Source organism: Colossoma macropomum, unplaced genomic scaffold, assembly GCF_904425465.1.
Source record: "Colossoma macropomum unplaced genomic scaffold, Colossoma_macropomum, whole genome shotgun sequence".
In the NCBI taxonomy this organism is placed as follows: domain Eukaryota; kingdom Metazoa; phylum Chordata; class Actinopteri; order Characiformes; family Serrasalmidae; genus Colossoma; species Colossoma macropomum.
Genome location: NW_023494806.1, coordinates 17,919,851 through 17,934,143, shown reverse-complemented (window position 1 = coordinate 17,934,143; position 14,293 = coordinate 17,919,851). Strand labels below are relative to the sequence as shown.

General features: G+C 36.4%; 1 protein-coding gene across 1 annotated transcript in view; it reads left to right on the top strand.

The window, feature by feature from the left end:
• The window catches only part of si:ch211-204c21.1 (disabled homolog 2), a 41,958-nt gene that overhangs the window by 19,497 nt on the left and 8,168 nt on the right, over nucleotides 1–14,293 (top strand). The window contains exons 3-9 of the mRNA XM_036597900.1: nucleotides 4,914–5,062; nucleotides 6,085–6,183; nucleotides 6,300–6,431; nucleotides 7,265–7,348; nucleotides 9,381–9,404; nucleotides 9,952–9,987; nucleotides 12,137–12,199. Of these exons, the coding sequence (XP_036453793.1) occupies nucleotides 4,914–5,062; nucleotides 6,085–6,183; nucleotides 6,300–6,431; nucleotides 7,265–7,348; nucleotides 9,381–9,404; nucleotides 9,952–9,987; nucleotides 12,137–12,199 (587 nt within the window). The remainder of the gene's footprint in view (nucleotides 1–4,913; nucleotides 5,063–6,084; nucleotides 6,184–6,299; nucleotides 6,432–7,264; nucleotides 7,349–9,380; nucleotides 9,405–9,951; nucleotides 9,988–12,136; nucleotides 12,200–14,293) is intronic.

Genomic DNA, 14,293 nt, shown 5'->3' with positions numbered 1-14,293 from the left:
GGGAACTTGTAGTTCCAAAAATCTGCTGTCTTGCTGTCTAAGGAGCTTAGCGGTCATAGGTCAAGCTGTAAATGACGTGCATGGTGAGGTCACAAAGTTGCCCCCTAATGTTTCACTATTTTAAAACCTCAGCACATCTGCTGGGGGCTATCTTAGTTAGACTGTTTCTGTTTTTTTTCTTTAACCCTTGGAAGTCTAGAGTCAGTACTGCACATTTTGCTGTGCTATACTGCTTAAATGTAATGGCATAATCACCTACTTAAGTACGTAGTTAATTAACATTTACTTTCAATTTACATTGTGTATGGCAGGTTTGAGTGCGCTCTTCTAACTTTATATCAAACAGATTACAAAATCATGGCAAAAATGTAAAGGATGTCTCTCATTTGTTCGAGGACAGTATTATTGTTCTGTAGATGATGTTTTTAAAATACTGAATAGGTGTCCATGACTCAATAACAACATTATTTGGTTGATATATTGTGACCTTAGAGAGTGTAAGGTTCTTAGTCACTTTACTGCTGGATTTTCATCCAGGGAATACTGGTGTGGCCAGTTGATATATTATCTATATATAAAGGACAGACAGATAAGCTTGCTGGATAGCACAACTATGGTTGTTGGGTTTTTGCTTGGTTGGTAGCGTTTGCTCTTTAAGTTTCTCTGAATCTAACAGAAATAAAGAAACCATAGACAGTTTTGTTAAAGTTGGGGGGCAGGTCAGCCTACTTCACCCTCAGAATGGTGGCCCAAGATTAGGACCACCCAGTTTACACTGAAAGAGGGAAATGTTGGCAAAATACATCAGCCGTTTAGTGGACATTGGAATGTTCTTCACTGGACATACGTATCTTATACATGTATATTGTGTGCCAATAATACCAAGATTCACCTGCTTTGAAGAATTTAGGTGCTCTGGGGCTTTACAGAGTAGAAAAGCATCGCTGATTTCTATTAAACAGATTCAGTATTTTGAAAACATTAACCACAACACATTAATTGTGCCTTCAGACTAATGGAAGTCAACTTTACAAAGCTTCTAAACTTTGTTCACAAACTGCCTAATTTGCATTAGATTAAGAGTATGATTACAGGTTTTATTTATTATAATTGCCCTTTAACAAGCCTTGAAGCTTTCCATCTTCTTCCACTTACCAAAAACAGAGTCAGCAGAGCCAGTTGTGTCTGACCTATTCAGATGGAGAGGAAGTGAGTGAAAAAGGCCTGCGCATTTGCTGGCATTATGCGTTAATGGGGGTTGTCCTGTTTCCTGGTGCTAACAGGGGGAACCTCCAGCCTGCTGGCTCTCTGCATGTTGTGAATGTCAATAGCGTCTCTTAGCTTGTCCACGACAGGACTAAAGTCTGGGCCCCCGCATGGAAGTGCCCTTTATTTCTTTTCGTCTCTCCGCCCCTGCTATCTACACAGGGCCAGCGGCCGAGTAGGGAACCCTGCCATATAATGAGTAGTGATGGGAAGTTCAATTTATTTTACAGAACTGCTTCTGTCTGTTCTTTAAACTGACTACATTAAGCAAAACCAATTCATGATTTTATATCATTTTCACATGTTCTCTCACTCCAGGATGCATTATTCAAATATATCATACAACTGGGAATCCCTATGGTGTCATCCATACCTGACTGCTGGCCTAGTCTATAGGTTAATAAATACAACCTAGTTAGCATTATTCCTACTTTGAGGGAGACAAAATTTTAAAGAAAATTTTATAAAGATTTTTATAAAATTTCGTAAAAGATCTTTAAAAAGATTAATTTATCTTTATTTAACAGAAATCGGACATCAGAGAAAGTAACTCTTTCATACAGACAAAAAAAGCCAGCCTGTGATAAGGTATCTAGGTAGCCAGATGGCTTGTTGTCTTTAACTTCTTGTCCTCATCTGAGGAGTCATTTCTGTAAGCTTCCTATAGCATTCACCAGCAAGTGAAGAAAAAAAACAGCCAACCCCGAAGCAGTTGTAGTTTTTCAAACGTTCCCACCTTCAAGGTACATCATCAAAAGGGGGGTTTGGTTCCTAGTCTTGAAAGTTTTCAACCTGCAAAATTTTCTGCTACGGTTTACAAACATATTTACAACATATTTATAACAGATGTAGTGATGTAGTTCAATTTTTTAATTTTTCATTTAATGTCCCCTTTAAACTTTAGGGTTCTGCACACTCTCATTAACAAAAGTGGTTCTTTAGAAAAAAACATCAGTTGAAAGGTTCTTTAGGGAAGAAAAGGGGTTCTTCTATGGCATTGATTCAAAGTGCCTTACTTTTCAAGAGTGCATTGCTAATAATGAGCTATAAAGCTCTAGAGAAAGAGAGAGCAAAGTGCTGTGAAAGAGAATGAGTTGAGAAAGACGATTGACCAGAAAAGTCAAGTGAGGGAGAATTCAGAAAATGGGAACAAGATGAAGAGGCAGAAAGCTCACAAAGAAGCAAGACCAGAGACTGAGAGAGAAAACAGTAGAGCCAAAGCTGCCAAAATCTGTGAAAGAGGATAAGCGAAAGAGAGTAATGGACTTAAGATTGATGACTGGTAAGTAAATCAAACTGAGAAACTGATGTCAAGGGAGATAAATGAAGAATGGGCAGCTTAATCTTCTCCAGAGAACTGGGTTGATAAGAAGACAGAAAAAGCACTAGTAAAGAAGGTAATGGTAAGTTCCAATCTTAACAGATGACCAGGAAGATACAGCACAATCATAGATGATTGTAAAGAGAACCAGCTAAAATGACTTTAGGCTTTATATCAGTGTTGTGCTGTGGCGAAGGCAAGCAAAAGAATGTGACGTTTGAAAGCATAATGTTTACTGTGATATTCAGGGTAATCTCTGAGGCTGGACTCTGAAGGACTGCTAGGAATAGCAAAGACATTTAGCTCTTAAACACTAGTTTAAGTTTGCAGTCATCGCCAATCATCATAACAGAGCAGTAGATTACCAAGGTGGTCTTTATCGCCCATACTGTGATTAAGTACCACATTTGTGACGCCTGATTAATGTACACCATTCAAGGAAGTCAAATCATGTGAGAGAACCTTTTTGTGAAGCACAAAAGCCTTAATAATGGGTTGTGTTGATTGTGAAGGACCTGTAATTGCCTTTTGGTGTGTCAAACGTACAGACTTGCCGAGGAGACTCTGTTCCCAGACGTTTTGTCTCACTGTAGACACACTACACTGAACCATTTGCTGTGTATGGTTTGTTATTGCTTTTGGCCAGATTACAGAAACCTACAAATTAATTGTTTTGTGATTTACAAGTTACGAAGTGGTTCACAAGTTCATTGTTTTGTCTCTGGAGTAATTTGTGCTCTGTGCGGTTCAAGGTGTCATGCTTCACATTAGCTAATTCACAGCCAATAAAGAATCTTTCTGGTCTGCACTTCTAAGCTACTATTCATTTTAATAGGTTGTAGTCAATGTTTTTAAGAGCTGAATCACCATTAGCTGGCTTGTCCTCACTTAATGAATCTGTTATAAAAAAAAGCACCTTATACCATTTACTTTTCATGTGATTGTACAGTTTGCAGCACATCTCTACAACCTGAATGCTAGCTATTCTTAAACAGGAATTCCACCGATACATAAAAAATTGTGCATAATTAAATGGTCAAGAAGTAAACACAGTCATTCAGAGTGGTTTGATGTGAAATGCTTTGTTCTAGAGAAACTTAGCAACTCAGAATTGTTCACAGTGGTGGTGACATGAACCAGACATCTAAAGAGTGGTTTGCTGTTAATTTTAGAGAAACTTACAGACGTGAATTTCTTTACAGTGGCCCTGCATGTGTTTTAAAAACAGATTTTAGGCTAAAAGATTGTTGTTGTAACCATTTTATGTAATAACTTTCTGTGACATAGCTGTTAGAGGCATTATACTCTTCAGACGTCTGGTCCATATCACCACCACTGTGAACTAATCTGACTTGGTGAGTTTCTCTAGAGCGTAGCATTTCACATCAAACCACCCTGGCTGACTTTGTTTACATCTTAACCATTTCATTATGGAGAAAAAAAGAAGAGGACTTCCCCTTAAAATATGACTAGACGTTGTAATAGAGTTTACGTCTTCAGTCAGGTTTGGATGTCAACAAATATGTGTCTTGATCTCAGGTCAAGTCCTCATTTCACATTTGAGTTCTCACAGCCTGCTTTTCCCCTTGTTTTACTTTTGCTCCTTGTTTTCATTTCCCTAAAGCAGTTTTTTTTAGTCTGGCATAGTGGAGTCTCTCACTTGACAGAATTTAGTACCAAATTTTAAGCCAAATTGTGCTCACTTTTTATAAATAAATAAAAGATTTTGATGTGGAATGTAAACATTGTTAAAGTTTCAAAATGTCCCGCTCACTCTGTCTAGACAGTCCGTATATGGAAACTAAGCTGCAAAAACAACTCATTTGATTTCACTGCTTTTGTGATGTCCAAAACCAACGCATTTACACATATCCACCTTTTCAGCCTACAGCAGTTTAGCTCCACCCATTTGCACTGAAGTTATAAGAAGTGTTTCAGACTGCAATAATACAGGAGAGCCCGTCAAAACAGAGATAATTTATGTGTACCAGTATTAAAGGCACAGTAAGAAAAATAGCCTGTTTTTGGTACAAAGTGCCAGTCAAATGTGCTTTTATTAATAGAAATATCAGGTTTACTTTAGCACTGAAGTGATTATGGGCTGGTTTAACGAGCTCAGGTCAGTTTCTGACTGGTTGAGAAAATATCTGGCCCGTTTGAAGCTCTATATTGTGACATCACATAATGTTATCTTAGTGTGATTGTTTTCCTTAAAGGGTTACATTTCCCCAGCATGGCACTGCTATCACTGACTTCAGACAGATAAAGTCATCTTGTTTCGTTAAATTAATGCACAGTCTTTATGTTTTCTTTATCTCTATCACAGCTGCAGCCAGTCCAGAGAAAACAGATGAGTTCCTGCTAGCCAGGTTCAAAGGTGATGGCGTTCGGTACAAGGCCAAGCTCATCGGAGTGGACGATGTGCCAGAGGCCCGAGGGGACAAAATGAGCCAAGACTCCATGATGAAACTGAAGGTAGGCCAAATGGCAAACAGTCAAAGAGACATTTAACTCATTTTCAGGTTAGAATGACCTTACTGTACGATGAAAACACTTGATGTAAAAAAAAACTTCAGAGTACTCTGTTAAAAAATGTTTTTTTGTGGATTAGTTATAGGCCTTTGATCGCTTCAAATATATTGTAAAGCGTATTCCTATTTTAAAGTAAATCATACTGAAATCTAATCATTTAGCTTAGAGTAAATTAAATCTGGTTTCTTTATATTTATACAGAATAATGTTACATTCAAATCAAGTCAAGTCAGTTGTTCACTCATATTCTGTCAAACATCTCATATTTTGAGAATTCTGTTAACAGTTCACTAAATCCAGTGGATTTAATTGCAGGAATCTATGTACTTGATAAGAGAAATTAGTTTTTTTACTAAAAAAGTCTGCAGGTTAAAATATAACTGGGCAAAAGTACAACATTAATTGTTATCATGATATTGTGAGCATATTGTAGATATTGTCAGTACATTTTGTCAGAACAATGAGCAACATGTTTTATTTTAAAGAGAGCATAATTAGTCCTGATTAATTGTATTTAGAGCAGTGCAGTACGTGAAACATTGAATAAATACTGTTCATACTTTTTGATACTATTTTTAAAATCCTGCACTGCTGCCTCTTTTTGTGTGTTTCAACTTATCAGAAAAGGTAAATATCAGGACTTGTTATGTATCAGAATTACTTGAAATATTGTACTACTACATTTTTTGCTATATCATCCACCACTAGGTTAAAGCAAAGCTAAAAGATCCATGCAAGCTGTTTTTTTCAGAAAGCTGAACACTTAATTTTTTACACTTGGAATAAACTTGTGATAAGATGACCATAATGATTTATTATTACAGTCGAATCTTTCACGTTTTAGCTAAATAGGTGTGATAAGAAGATGCAAGATCCAGGACTGTTTCTCAAAACAAGCCTTGGTTCATTGACTTTGCAAGTTTAGTTCTGAGACTGAGAACATGCTTTCTCTGTGTGGTTTTCAGGGCAAGGCGGCAGCTGCTCGCTCTCAGGGCAAACACAAGCAGAGAGTGTGGGTGAACATCTCTCTATCGGGAATCACCATTACGGACGAGAAGACAGGGGTGAGTCTCCTTTCTGCTGCCCATTACTGTACTCCCATTATCATGTCTCTTATAAAGAGATGTCTCTTGTTGTTTTCATTAATTGTGCTTAATTATGCTTGCTGACTCCTCTGCAGGCAGTGGTGCTGGAACATGCGGTGAATAAAATCTCCTTTATTGCTCGTGACGTGACTGATAATCGAGCATTTGGCTATGTGTGTGGCGCCGAGGGCCAGCACCAGTTCTTCGCCATAAAAACTGCACAGCAGGTCTGCTGGGTTTCTATTGAGCGTAGTTCTTTTCTCTCCCTCTCTCTCTCTTTCTCTCTGTCCCTCTCTCATCACCATATACACATACATGTTTGTTTTTAATACCTTATTAGGACATGGGGCCTGTTCTAATTATGTTGTTGCTTTTGTGAAGAAATCTTGTGTCTGTGAAATGGTATCTTTTCAGTTCTCATATGTAATATATAAATGTAAATACCTAAATGTATTAATAATGTGACCCATATGTATCTTGTACATATGTAACAGTATATGCCATATGTATTGTGTATATGTAAGTACCTATATAATAAGAATTTTCACTTTCACACCTACCTTGTTACAAAGTCATTGCTGTTTTTGATCATTTTTGTTCTGAAAATTAACAAAACACAGAGAAACATAAACACACACTAAGGCTGCGTACTAGTATTGCAATCATGTTCCTACATATTGTGATTGCAGTATATTAAAAATGTGTGACTCATGGTTAAATACTAATAATAATTTGAACAAATTTGAACAATTTTTTGGATTACATGAATACTGTCCTCTAAACACCCACCGCAACACTCTATTGTGATTGGTCTAGGTGTTCTCTGCACACAGTGTGAGTAGTTAGAGGACTTATTTGCATACTGCAGTCAGTAAATGGCTAATATTGTGATATTGATTTACAAATGATAAATGTTGTGCAGCCCCAACACATACACACACACACAAAAGTGTAACTCACACACATACACTGTTTCATTCTCTTCTCTCTTAACACACCACACACACACATACACACCTTTCAGGAAGTGCGGTGTTACAGTCTTTGTGTTTCCTTTTAGGCGGAGCCTCTTGTCATTGACCTGAAGGATCTCTTTCAGCTCATCTTCAACATGAAGAAAAAAGAAGCAGAGGGCTCAAAGAAGGTACAGGAAGTCTTTACAACAGAGTACTGCACGATTCTGACCCCAGCACTGCAGCATTCATAGTGTTCGAGGCTAATCACACCTCTGGCCTCAGGAAGTGATTTTTAAGACAGTGCCGGTGATAACATAACAGCTGTATTACAGTTATCTCTTAAAGTTGCATTACACTGCCCTGCAAAGTCAGAGAGCAACTACAGCAACAGAGAAATTGATGAAGGTTTGTTGCTGTCCAGCCAAATATATTTTAGATATTTATGTGATACCACACACAGATATAATTCAGTAAAGCAATAAGCTTATTACTTTCATAAAATGCAGACAAAATACTATATGATAAAACACCAATAAATATTATTTATGATAATCACAGTAAAGAGTTATTCCATCTAGCAATGAGCCTGTGGTTGCCAGACAACATAACAATCAAAGATTATTCCATGAAAAGTGCAATGATTCTTAATAACTTGTTGCATTAATACAGAATTAGTGTGTGGTCATACAGAACCATGCAAAAGTCAGAGACCACAGTCCTTTATTTGTTTAATTTCCAGTTTAAATCACCATGATATACTTTCAATTTCAGGAGATATTTCTGTGGAAATTAGATATAAAATAATTCACTTGCATAAGGAAGAAGAAAGTCAAATAAAAACAAGAAAAAGTTCAAAAGCTGTGAAAAGACAGAGAAAGTGATACTCTTAACAGCTGCCACCAAAAGTGTCATCATCAGATAAATAGTGCCTAAAGCTTTCATCTTTGAGAAAGAAGAGAAAATCAAGCTCCACTCTTGCTTGACGTCTGAAAAAAATCCATGTGTCCATCATTCCACTGTGAGAAGACAACACAACACTATGAAAGGATGTGTAGCTGTCAGGAAGCCCTTACTGAGAAAAGGAAATAGACAAAAAAAAAGAACATTTGTAGTGGAACACCAAAATGCAACCAACTTCTAAGACTGAACTTAGGAGGTATGGAAAAATCCCTGCAGATTTCTTTCTAAAACTGAAAGCATGTTTTTTGAGAGGAATGGTAGCTGGACTGAAAGCAAAGAGTGGACACACTGAATACTGAAAAAAAAAATTGATATCATATTTAGTTGTTGAGTGTGTAATTTCCATGTATTTTTCAGCTTATTTTCCTGATACTGAAAAATGCACATTTCTGTCTAAAATTAAATAAATAAAGGGTGGGCTCCGATTTTTGTACTGTACTATAAGGGTGAATATTGATTGAAGGCTTCAAATGTGGCCATTCTGGGGTTTTAGAGCTAGAACTATCCTTTTTTCTAATATAATTTAACTTATATTTAGCTGGACAACAACAGAACTTTGAAGCTGTTTTTCTAGTTTGACAATTGGTGAAGCCACTGCTGTTTGTCTTTGTAAGGCAGTATAGTTGTTTTAATATGTATCCAGAACATTTATTGTTTACACAATTCTAGTCCTAAAAGCTTAATTGGCATCAGATACTCCAGTCAACAGTCCAGTTTAGGGTCAGTTATGTTTATGGGATTCAATCATGGAATGACAGCATGAGAATGACTGAACCCACTTCTCCAAATTTAAAACGTATTTTTAAAAAACGTAACCATTCTGCTTTAAAATTTAGAGTTCAATGAACTCCTAATAGTAAGTTAACAGAACAGTAATCGTTGTGCTACACTTTATCAGATTATTATTTGAAGTTCAGTAAAATCTAAACATGATAGTAGCGTGGTTAACTAACTTTTTTATAAGGTAAAATATCTAACCAATTTTAGTTTTTATAGTGTAGTTTTGTAATACTTTTTTTTTGTTATGTCACCCAGATTTGAGTTAGCTTTGTCTATGTTCCCACTGGCATTTTGTTTAATCTCCACACACATTCTCTAGAGAAATGTTGGCCTGCTTTCATGCTAAATCTTCTTTCATTAACATATCCTGTTATCAAGTTTATCACAGTCAGACATCTGCTGTGTTTGTTCTGTTTGCTGTAGTCTTTTACAGCCTGTTATCTTTGCTATCTTGCTAATTAGATTCTGTCTCCTCCCCAGGAAGAACCAAATAAAGTAGTAGAGGTAAGTGTAGACATCTGCCGTAGTGGATAATATTACTTTTTAAAGAGGAATTCCACAGATCTCTCAAAATTCAACCGTTGATTTGAAATGGGACGTTGTAGAGAAACCTACCAAATTAGATTTCTTTACAGTGGTGGTGATGGAAACCAGGGGTCCCAATGTCTACAACATCTACAACATTTTATATACTGTCCAAAACTATTGATAATGGTAAAATGATATCCTTTCTTTGAGCATGATTTTCTTTCTTAAGACACCCTGCATGTACTTCTCCATTGTGACTTTTCAAAACATGTATGTTAGACCTAAACCTAAAACTATCACCATCACTGTGGTGTCTCAGTGACTCTAAGTTTCTCTAGAATGGTATGGTTTATATCAGACCTCTCTGAATGACTTTACATCTTAATGATTTCGTTTGAAAAATCAGTGCAATTCCCCTTTAAATTATTTATAATGACCTGTCTTATATTTATTATATTATTTATGATCACTTATTTGATATCTGATATCAAAGTATCTGAATAAATGCAATTGTGCTCCACAGAATGGCAGCGAAGCTTCACACACCAACGACAGAAAAGTGAGTATTTGCTGTTTTGCAGTTTTTGGGTTTCTGGGTATAGAATTACAACTATGTTACAATGATCTCTTGTACTGTTTAATGTGTATACAGTAGCTTAAAGTGGTTGTTCATCAAAAATATAATTGAACAATTTTCCACTTACCCCAAATGTGGTAAGATGTGTTCAAAGGACCTGTAGTTTTCACTGAAGCTAGGGGGCTAATGTAGCTGACAAGTAATGGACGCTTATACAGCTGTATGCAAAATGTTGGGCATCCCTGGTCAAATGACATGTTTTATTGATGTCCTACATGAAAATAAGTACTCATCCTCTAAAGAGAACTCACTCTTGTACACCTTAATGCACAATTACTGTTTTTTTTTTGCTGAAAGAAATGTGGCCTTTGCAAAAGTTGTGACATATTTTGTACTTTTTTTTCCAACTATTTTAGACTCAGCAAATAAATAGAAATATTCATATACGTGACATTTTTAAGTTTGTTCCCCGTAGAGGATGTGTTAACTTATTTTTATTTAGAAAATTAACAAAATTATTTAACACATTCTCTACAGGGAACAAACCTAAAAATGTCACTTATCTGCATAGTTTAATGAACAATTTGTATTAATTTTCCACTATTTTAGTCTTAGCAAACAAATAGAAATTGTTCACTAAAATATGCAGAAAGGTGACATATTTAAGTTTGTTGCCTGTAGAGAATGTGTTCACTTATTTTCACTTAGAAAATTAACAAAATTTGTCGTTTGACAGAGGGTGTTCAAACATTTGTATTCAACTGTACTTTATCAATTAGTATCATATAAACTGTGTGCCAGAATTACTTCACATTTGCTTCACACCTCATGGAATTCTCAAGTAACCCCCATTAGACTTGCTTATGGGGTTTCTGACACTGTATGACATACTGTTTTTTGTGAAAACAGACAAGGAGATGGATCTGTTTGAGGCTTTACGATGACTGCTACTGCTGTTTTTAGCTACACTACATACTGGTGTCCATTTCATCACTTCAATGTCTGATAATTATCACAGTGACCATTCTCAAGTTTACCGCGATTACTGTCTTGGGCCAAAACTATAATCAGCTCAAGCCATAGATTTATCTGCTCCTGTACTAACACCAAGACCACCCTCAAGACATTATGGTACCGACACAGACTCAGTGCTATGTCCCAGCCTTTCTTGCTAGGGTGGGATAAACTAATGATGTTCACAGACAGGAAGTCACAGTGACGTGCCAACTGCAGCCATTTAGACTCCTGTCTCTGTGAAAAACACGTCTATGCTCATTCTCTCTTAATGAATCACCTCCACTCTAAGTCCATTCCATCTTCCCTCAGTGCTGTAACTAACTTTTGTTACTTTGTAGTAGTAGTAGTGCTTGTATTAATCAAAGTCAGAGATTACTAGGTTACAAAACTGGAATAACCATAAGAACATTGGTTAAAATACAATACATACAACAAACATAAGACAGCATGCAGTCAGGAATAATTAATACTAAATAAACTATTACATTATTTTAAATTATAGAAGACACAGTACACTCAACAAGCATTTTATGCAAGGAATCATTTCATGACGACAGTGCCATTTGATGCACACACACAAGTGTGTTTCCATATTAACATTTATAAATTTAATATAAAACAATTCATTTTAAGTCCTCTGCAGAGCCCATCGAGCATAACTTGTCCACCCCGTGACATTACATAGACAAAGAAAACTTTTTTTTTTTTATTCACAGACAAGTCATGTAATTTACTGTTGACAATCTGACATTAAAGGCAGTTTTCTTGATAATGCATTGTGTGATGGCCAGGTTAGCCTGAAACATTCCACCCTGTCAAATATTCAGTGTAATGGGGCTGTTCTTCTTAGTTTTTTTGGCACAGAAAAATAAATATGGTTACTGGGGTGGAACCTAATTTATTTGTTATAGATCTATATATAATTGCAACTGCAACTATAAATCATAATATCCATTTGGCACTGATCTCTAATGTCTAATGTAATATCTCCAAGATAGCAGCACAGCTTTTTGATGTATGTTTATTGATGTCATTTGTCATTGCAATCGTTGGTTTCTCATCATTGTTTTTGGCATGCAATCTTCTGTTAAGTTGATTATTCCGTTTCTTGCAGGGCGTTGAACAGCTGGACTTGTTTGGAGACATGTCGACCCCGCCAGACTTACATTCTCCCTCGGTAAGGATGGATCCAAACAGCATCATCCAACCCAGCATGCTCCAGCTAAAGCTACGATAAATACAATGTTAGACATTTAAACACTCCAATGGTGTCCTACTCAGTTTGCCAATAAAAAAGGTTGTGAAAATGAATGAGATCATAATCAGTTTCTAGGCATGAAACTAGACGGATTAAGCCTTTTTTGCTTTAAAGGCACAAAAGGACTATTTCTGCCTTTTATCTGCTCTTCTCCTTTTAATCATGTGTTTACTCAAGTGCCGCTATCATATTTATTTTGATATGTAAAGAACATTATCTAACTAATATGAAAGGTTTTAGCTTTTAATTCAGTTCTTAATTAAAATGCTTGCTGGACAAAATCTCGTATCTACAAAACGGTAACTTTAACTTATATGGAAGTTAATGAAATAAGATTTTTTTCCATGTATTTCTAGACCATTTCTATTGGTCCATTCATCATGAAATTTCAACACTTTGTAAATGGCAGCTCATGATTTCAAATTCTGGAAAAGATTCAAGGTTTAATCTTGACGGTGATGATATGATATACGTCACTCATTTATTTCCCATATATTGTTACTTTAAACAAATTGGCAATAAGCCCCTAGTGATCAAAATTCTAATTGTGCAGACGGTTTGCTCAGAAACAGAAATCAGATAGCATCCAGCAATAAAGGCAGCATTATGCTTCTTTTATATAGTGATCGAAAACACATTACCAAGGAAAAAGCTCCAATTCCACCTACTGATACATTTTACTATGCCCAGTGTACCCATGCAACAACTACTCTGGGTACAGATTTTAATGGGACAAAGTCTCTGAAGATTTAGGTTTGTGTTAGATGAGAGAGAAAGTGAAATCATTCACCGGGCACTCTTTCCCAGGGCGACTCTGTGTTAAAAAATGTGTCCAAATGAGGAACATAATTGGTGCCATTGAGACTCAGCTCCAGCTTTCATATCGAGCTGTGGAGCCTTTGTCGTTGAGTCTCTGGTCTGCTCGCAAAGTGTCTGATTGACCTCTGCTTTAAGGAAATGAGGTCTCTGGGAATAAAGGAGCTTGGCTGAAGCCAAGAATAATAACCCATGCTGTAACTTACAAAAGGCCCGATTGTTGGTGGTGAGGAACTACTAAGCAGAGGCACATTCTGTCATACGAAGCCAGTTTTTCTCACCATGATTGATTGTAAGAACAAGAAGAATAAGTGCTTAAAGGGTCTGGGGGTCTTTTTTAAGTTTCAGTATGGACTACACAGAAGAAACAGTATGGTGCTATAAAGTGGAATGTTTCCCTTCATATTGAGATGGAACTAAAGTATTATGTTAATAACAACCTGGGACTTGGTATTTGTTGTTGTAGCCTGTTTTAAGGGTTGTCCTTGTTATTCTTTTTCTCCTGGTTTTGATAAAGTGTTTGTTTTTCCATTTAAATGCAATAACTATGAGAGTTCACGCTCAGGTAATGTCAAAATATTCACAGTGTCTGTTCACAGTTGTAAAATTCAGCCATTAAAATCCAGTCACAACTGGATATGAGTTTTATGGAGGCATCCTCATTGGTCAGTTGACATAGCATGTCAATGTCAGTGGTTTGAAGTCAAGGAGTGAACGTTTTTTCTCATCTCACTGCATGTTTCCATTGCATTGCTATGCCTTCTCAAAACACATAGTACATCCATGCATTTTCCAGTAGCCATTCTGCTTGTTATATTACACATAGGGTTGTCAGTCCACAGCTATGGAAAAGTGGAGCAAAAATTTGATGTGTCCCCCATCTATGTTTTGAAAGCATTAAAAATGAGATTTTCCCACAGCTGCTGACTAGCATTGGCACTGTTCCAATAGTCAGCTTCAGTATCGGGCTGATAGAGACAAAAAATGCTGGATAAAATAAATGAGAATGTAACCTGACTGGCCTGAGTTATCACAAAATAGCTTGTAGCAAAACATAATGTGAAGTGAAGTAAAGAAAGTCATGACAACAACAAAAGTCACAAGCCTAGTATTAGCATAAGAAAATGAAGTAGCTTGCTAAAGTGGGATCCAAAAGTCTGATACAGCATTAAAAATACTAGGATTTTTTTATTTAGA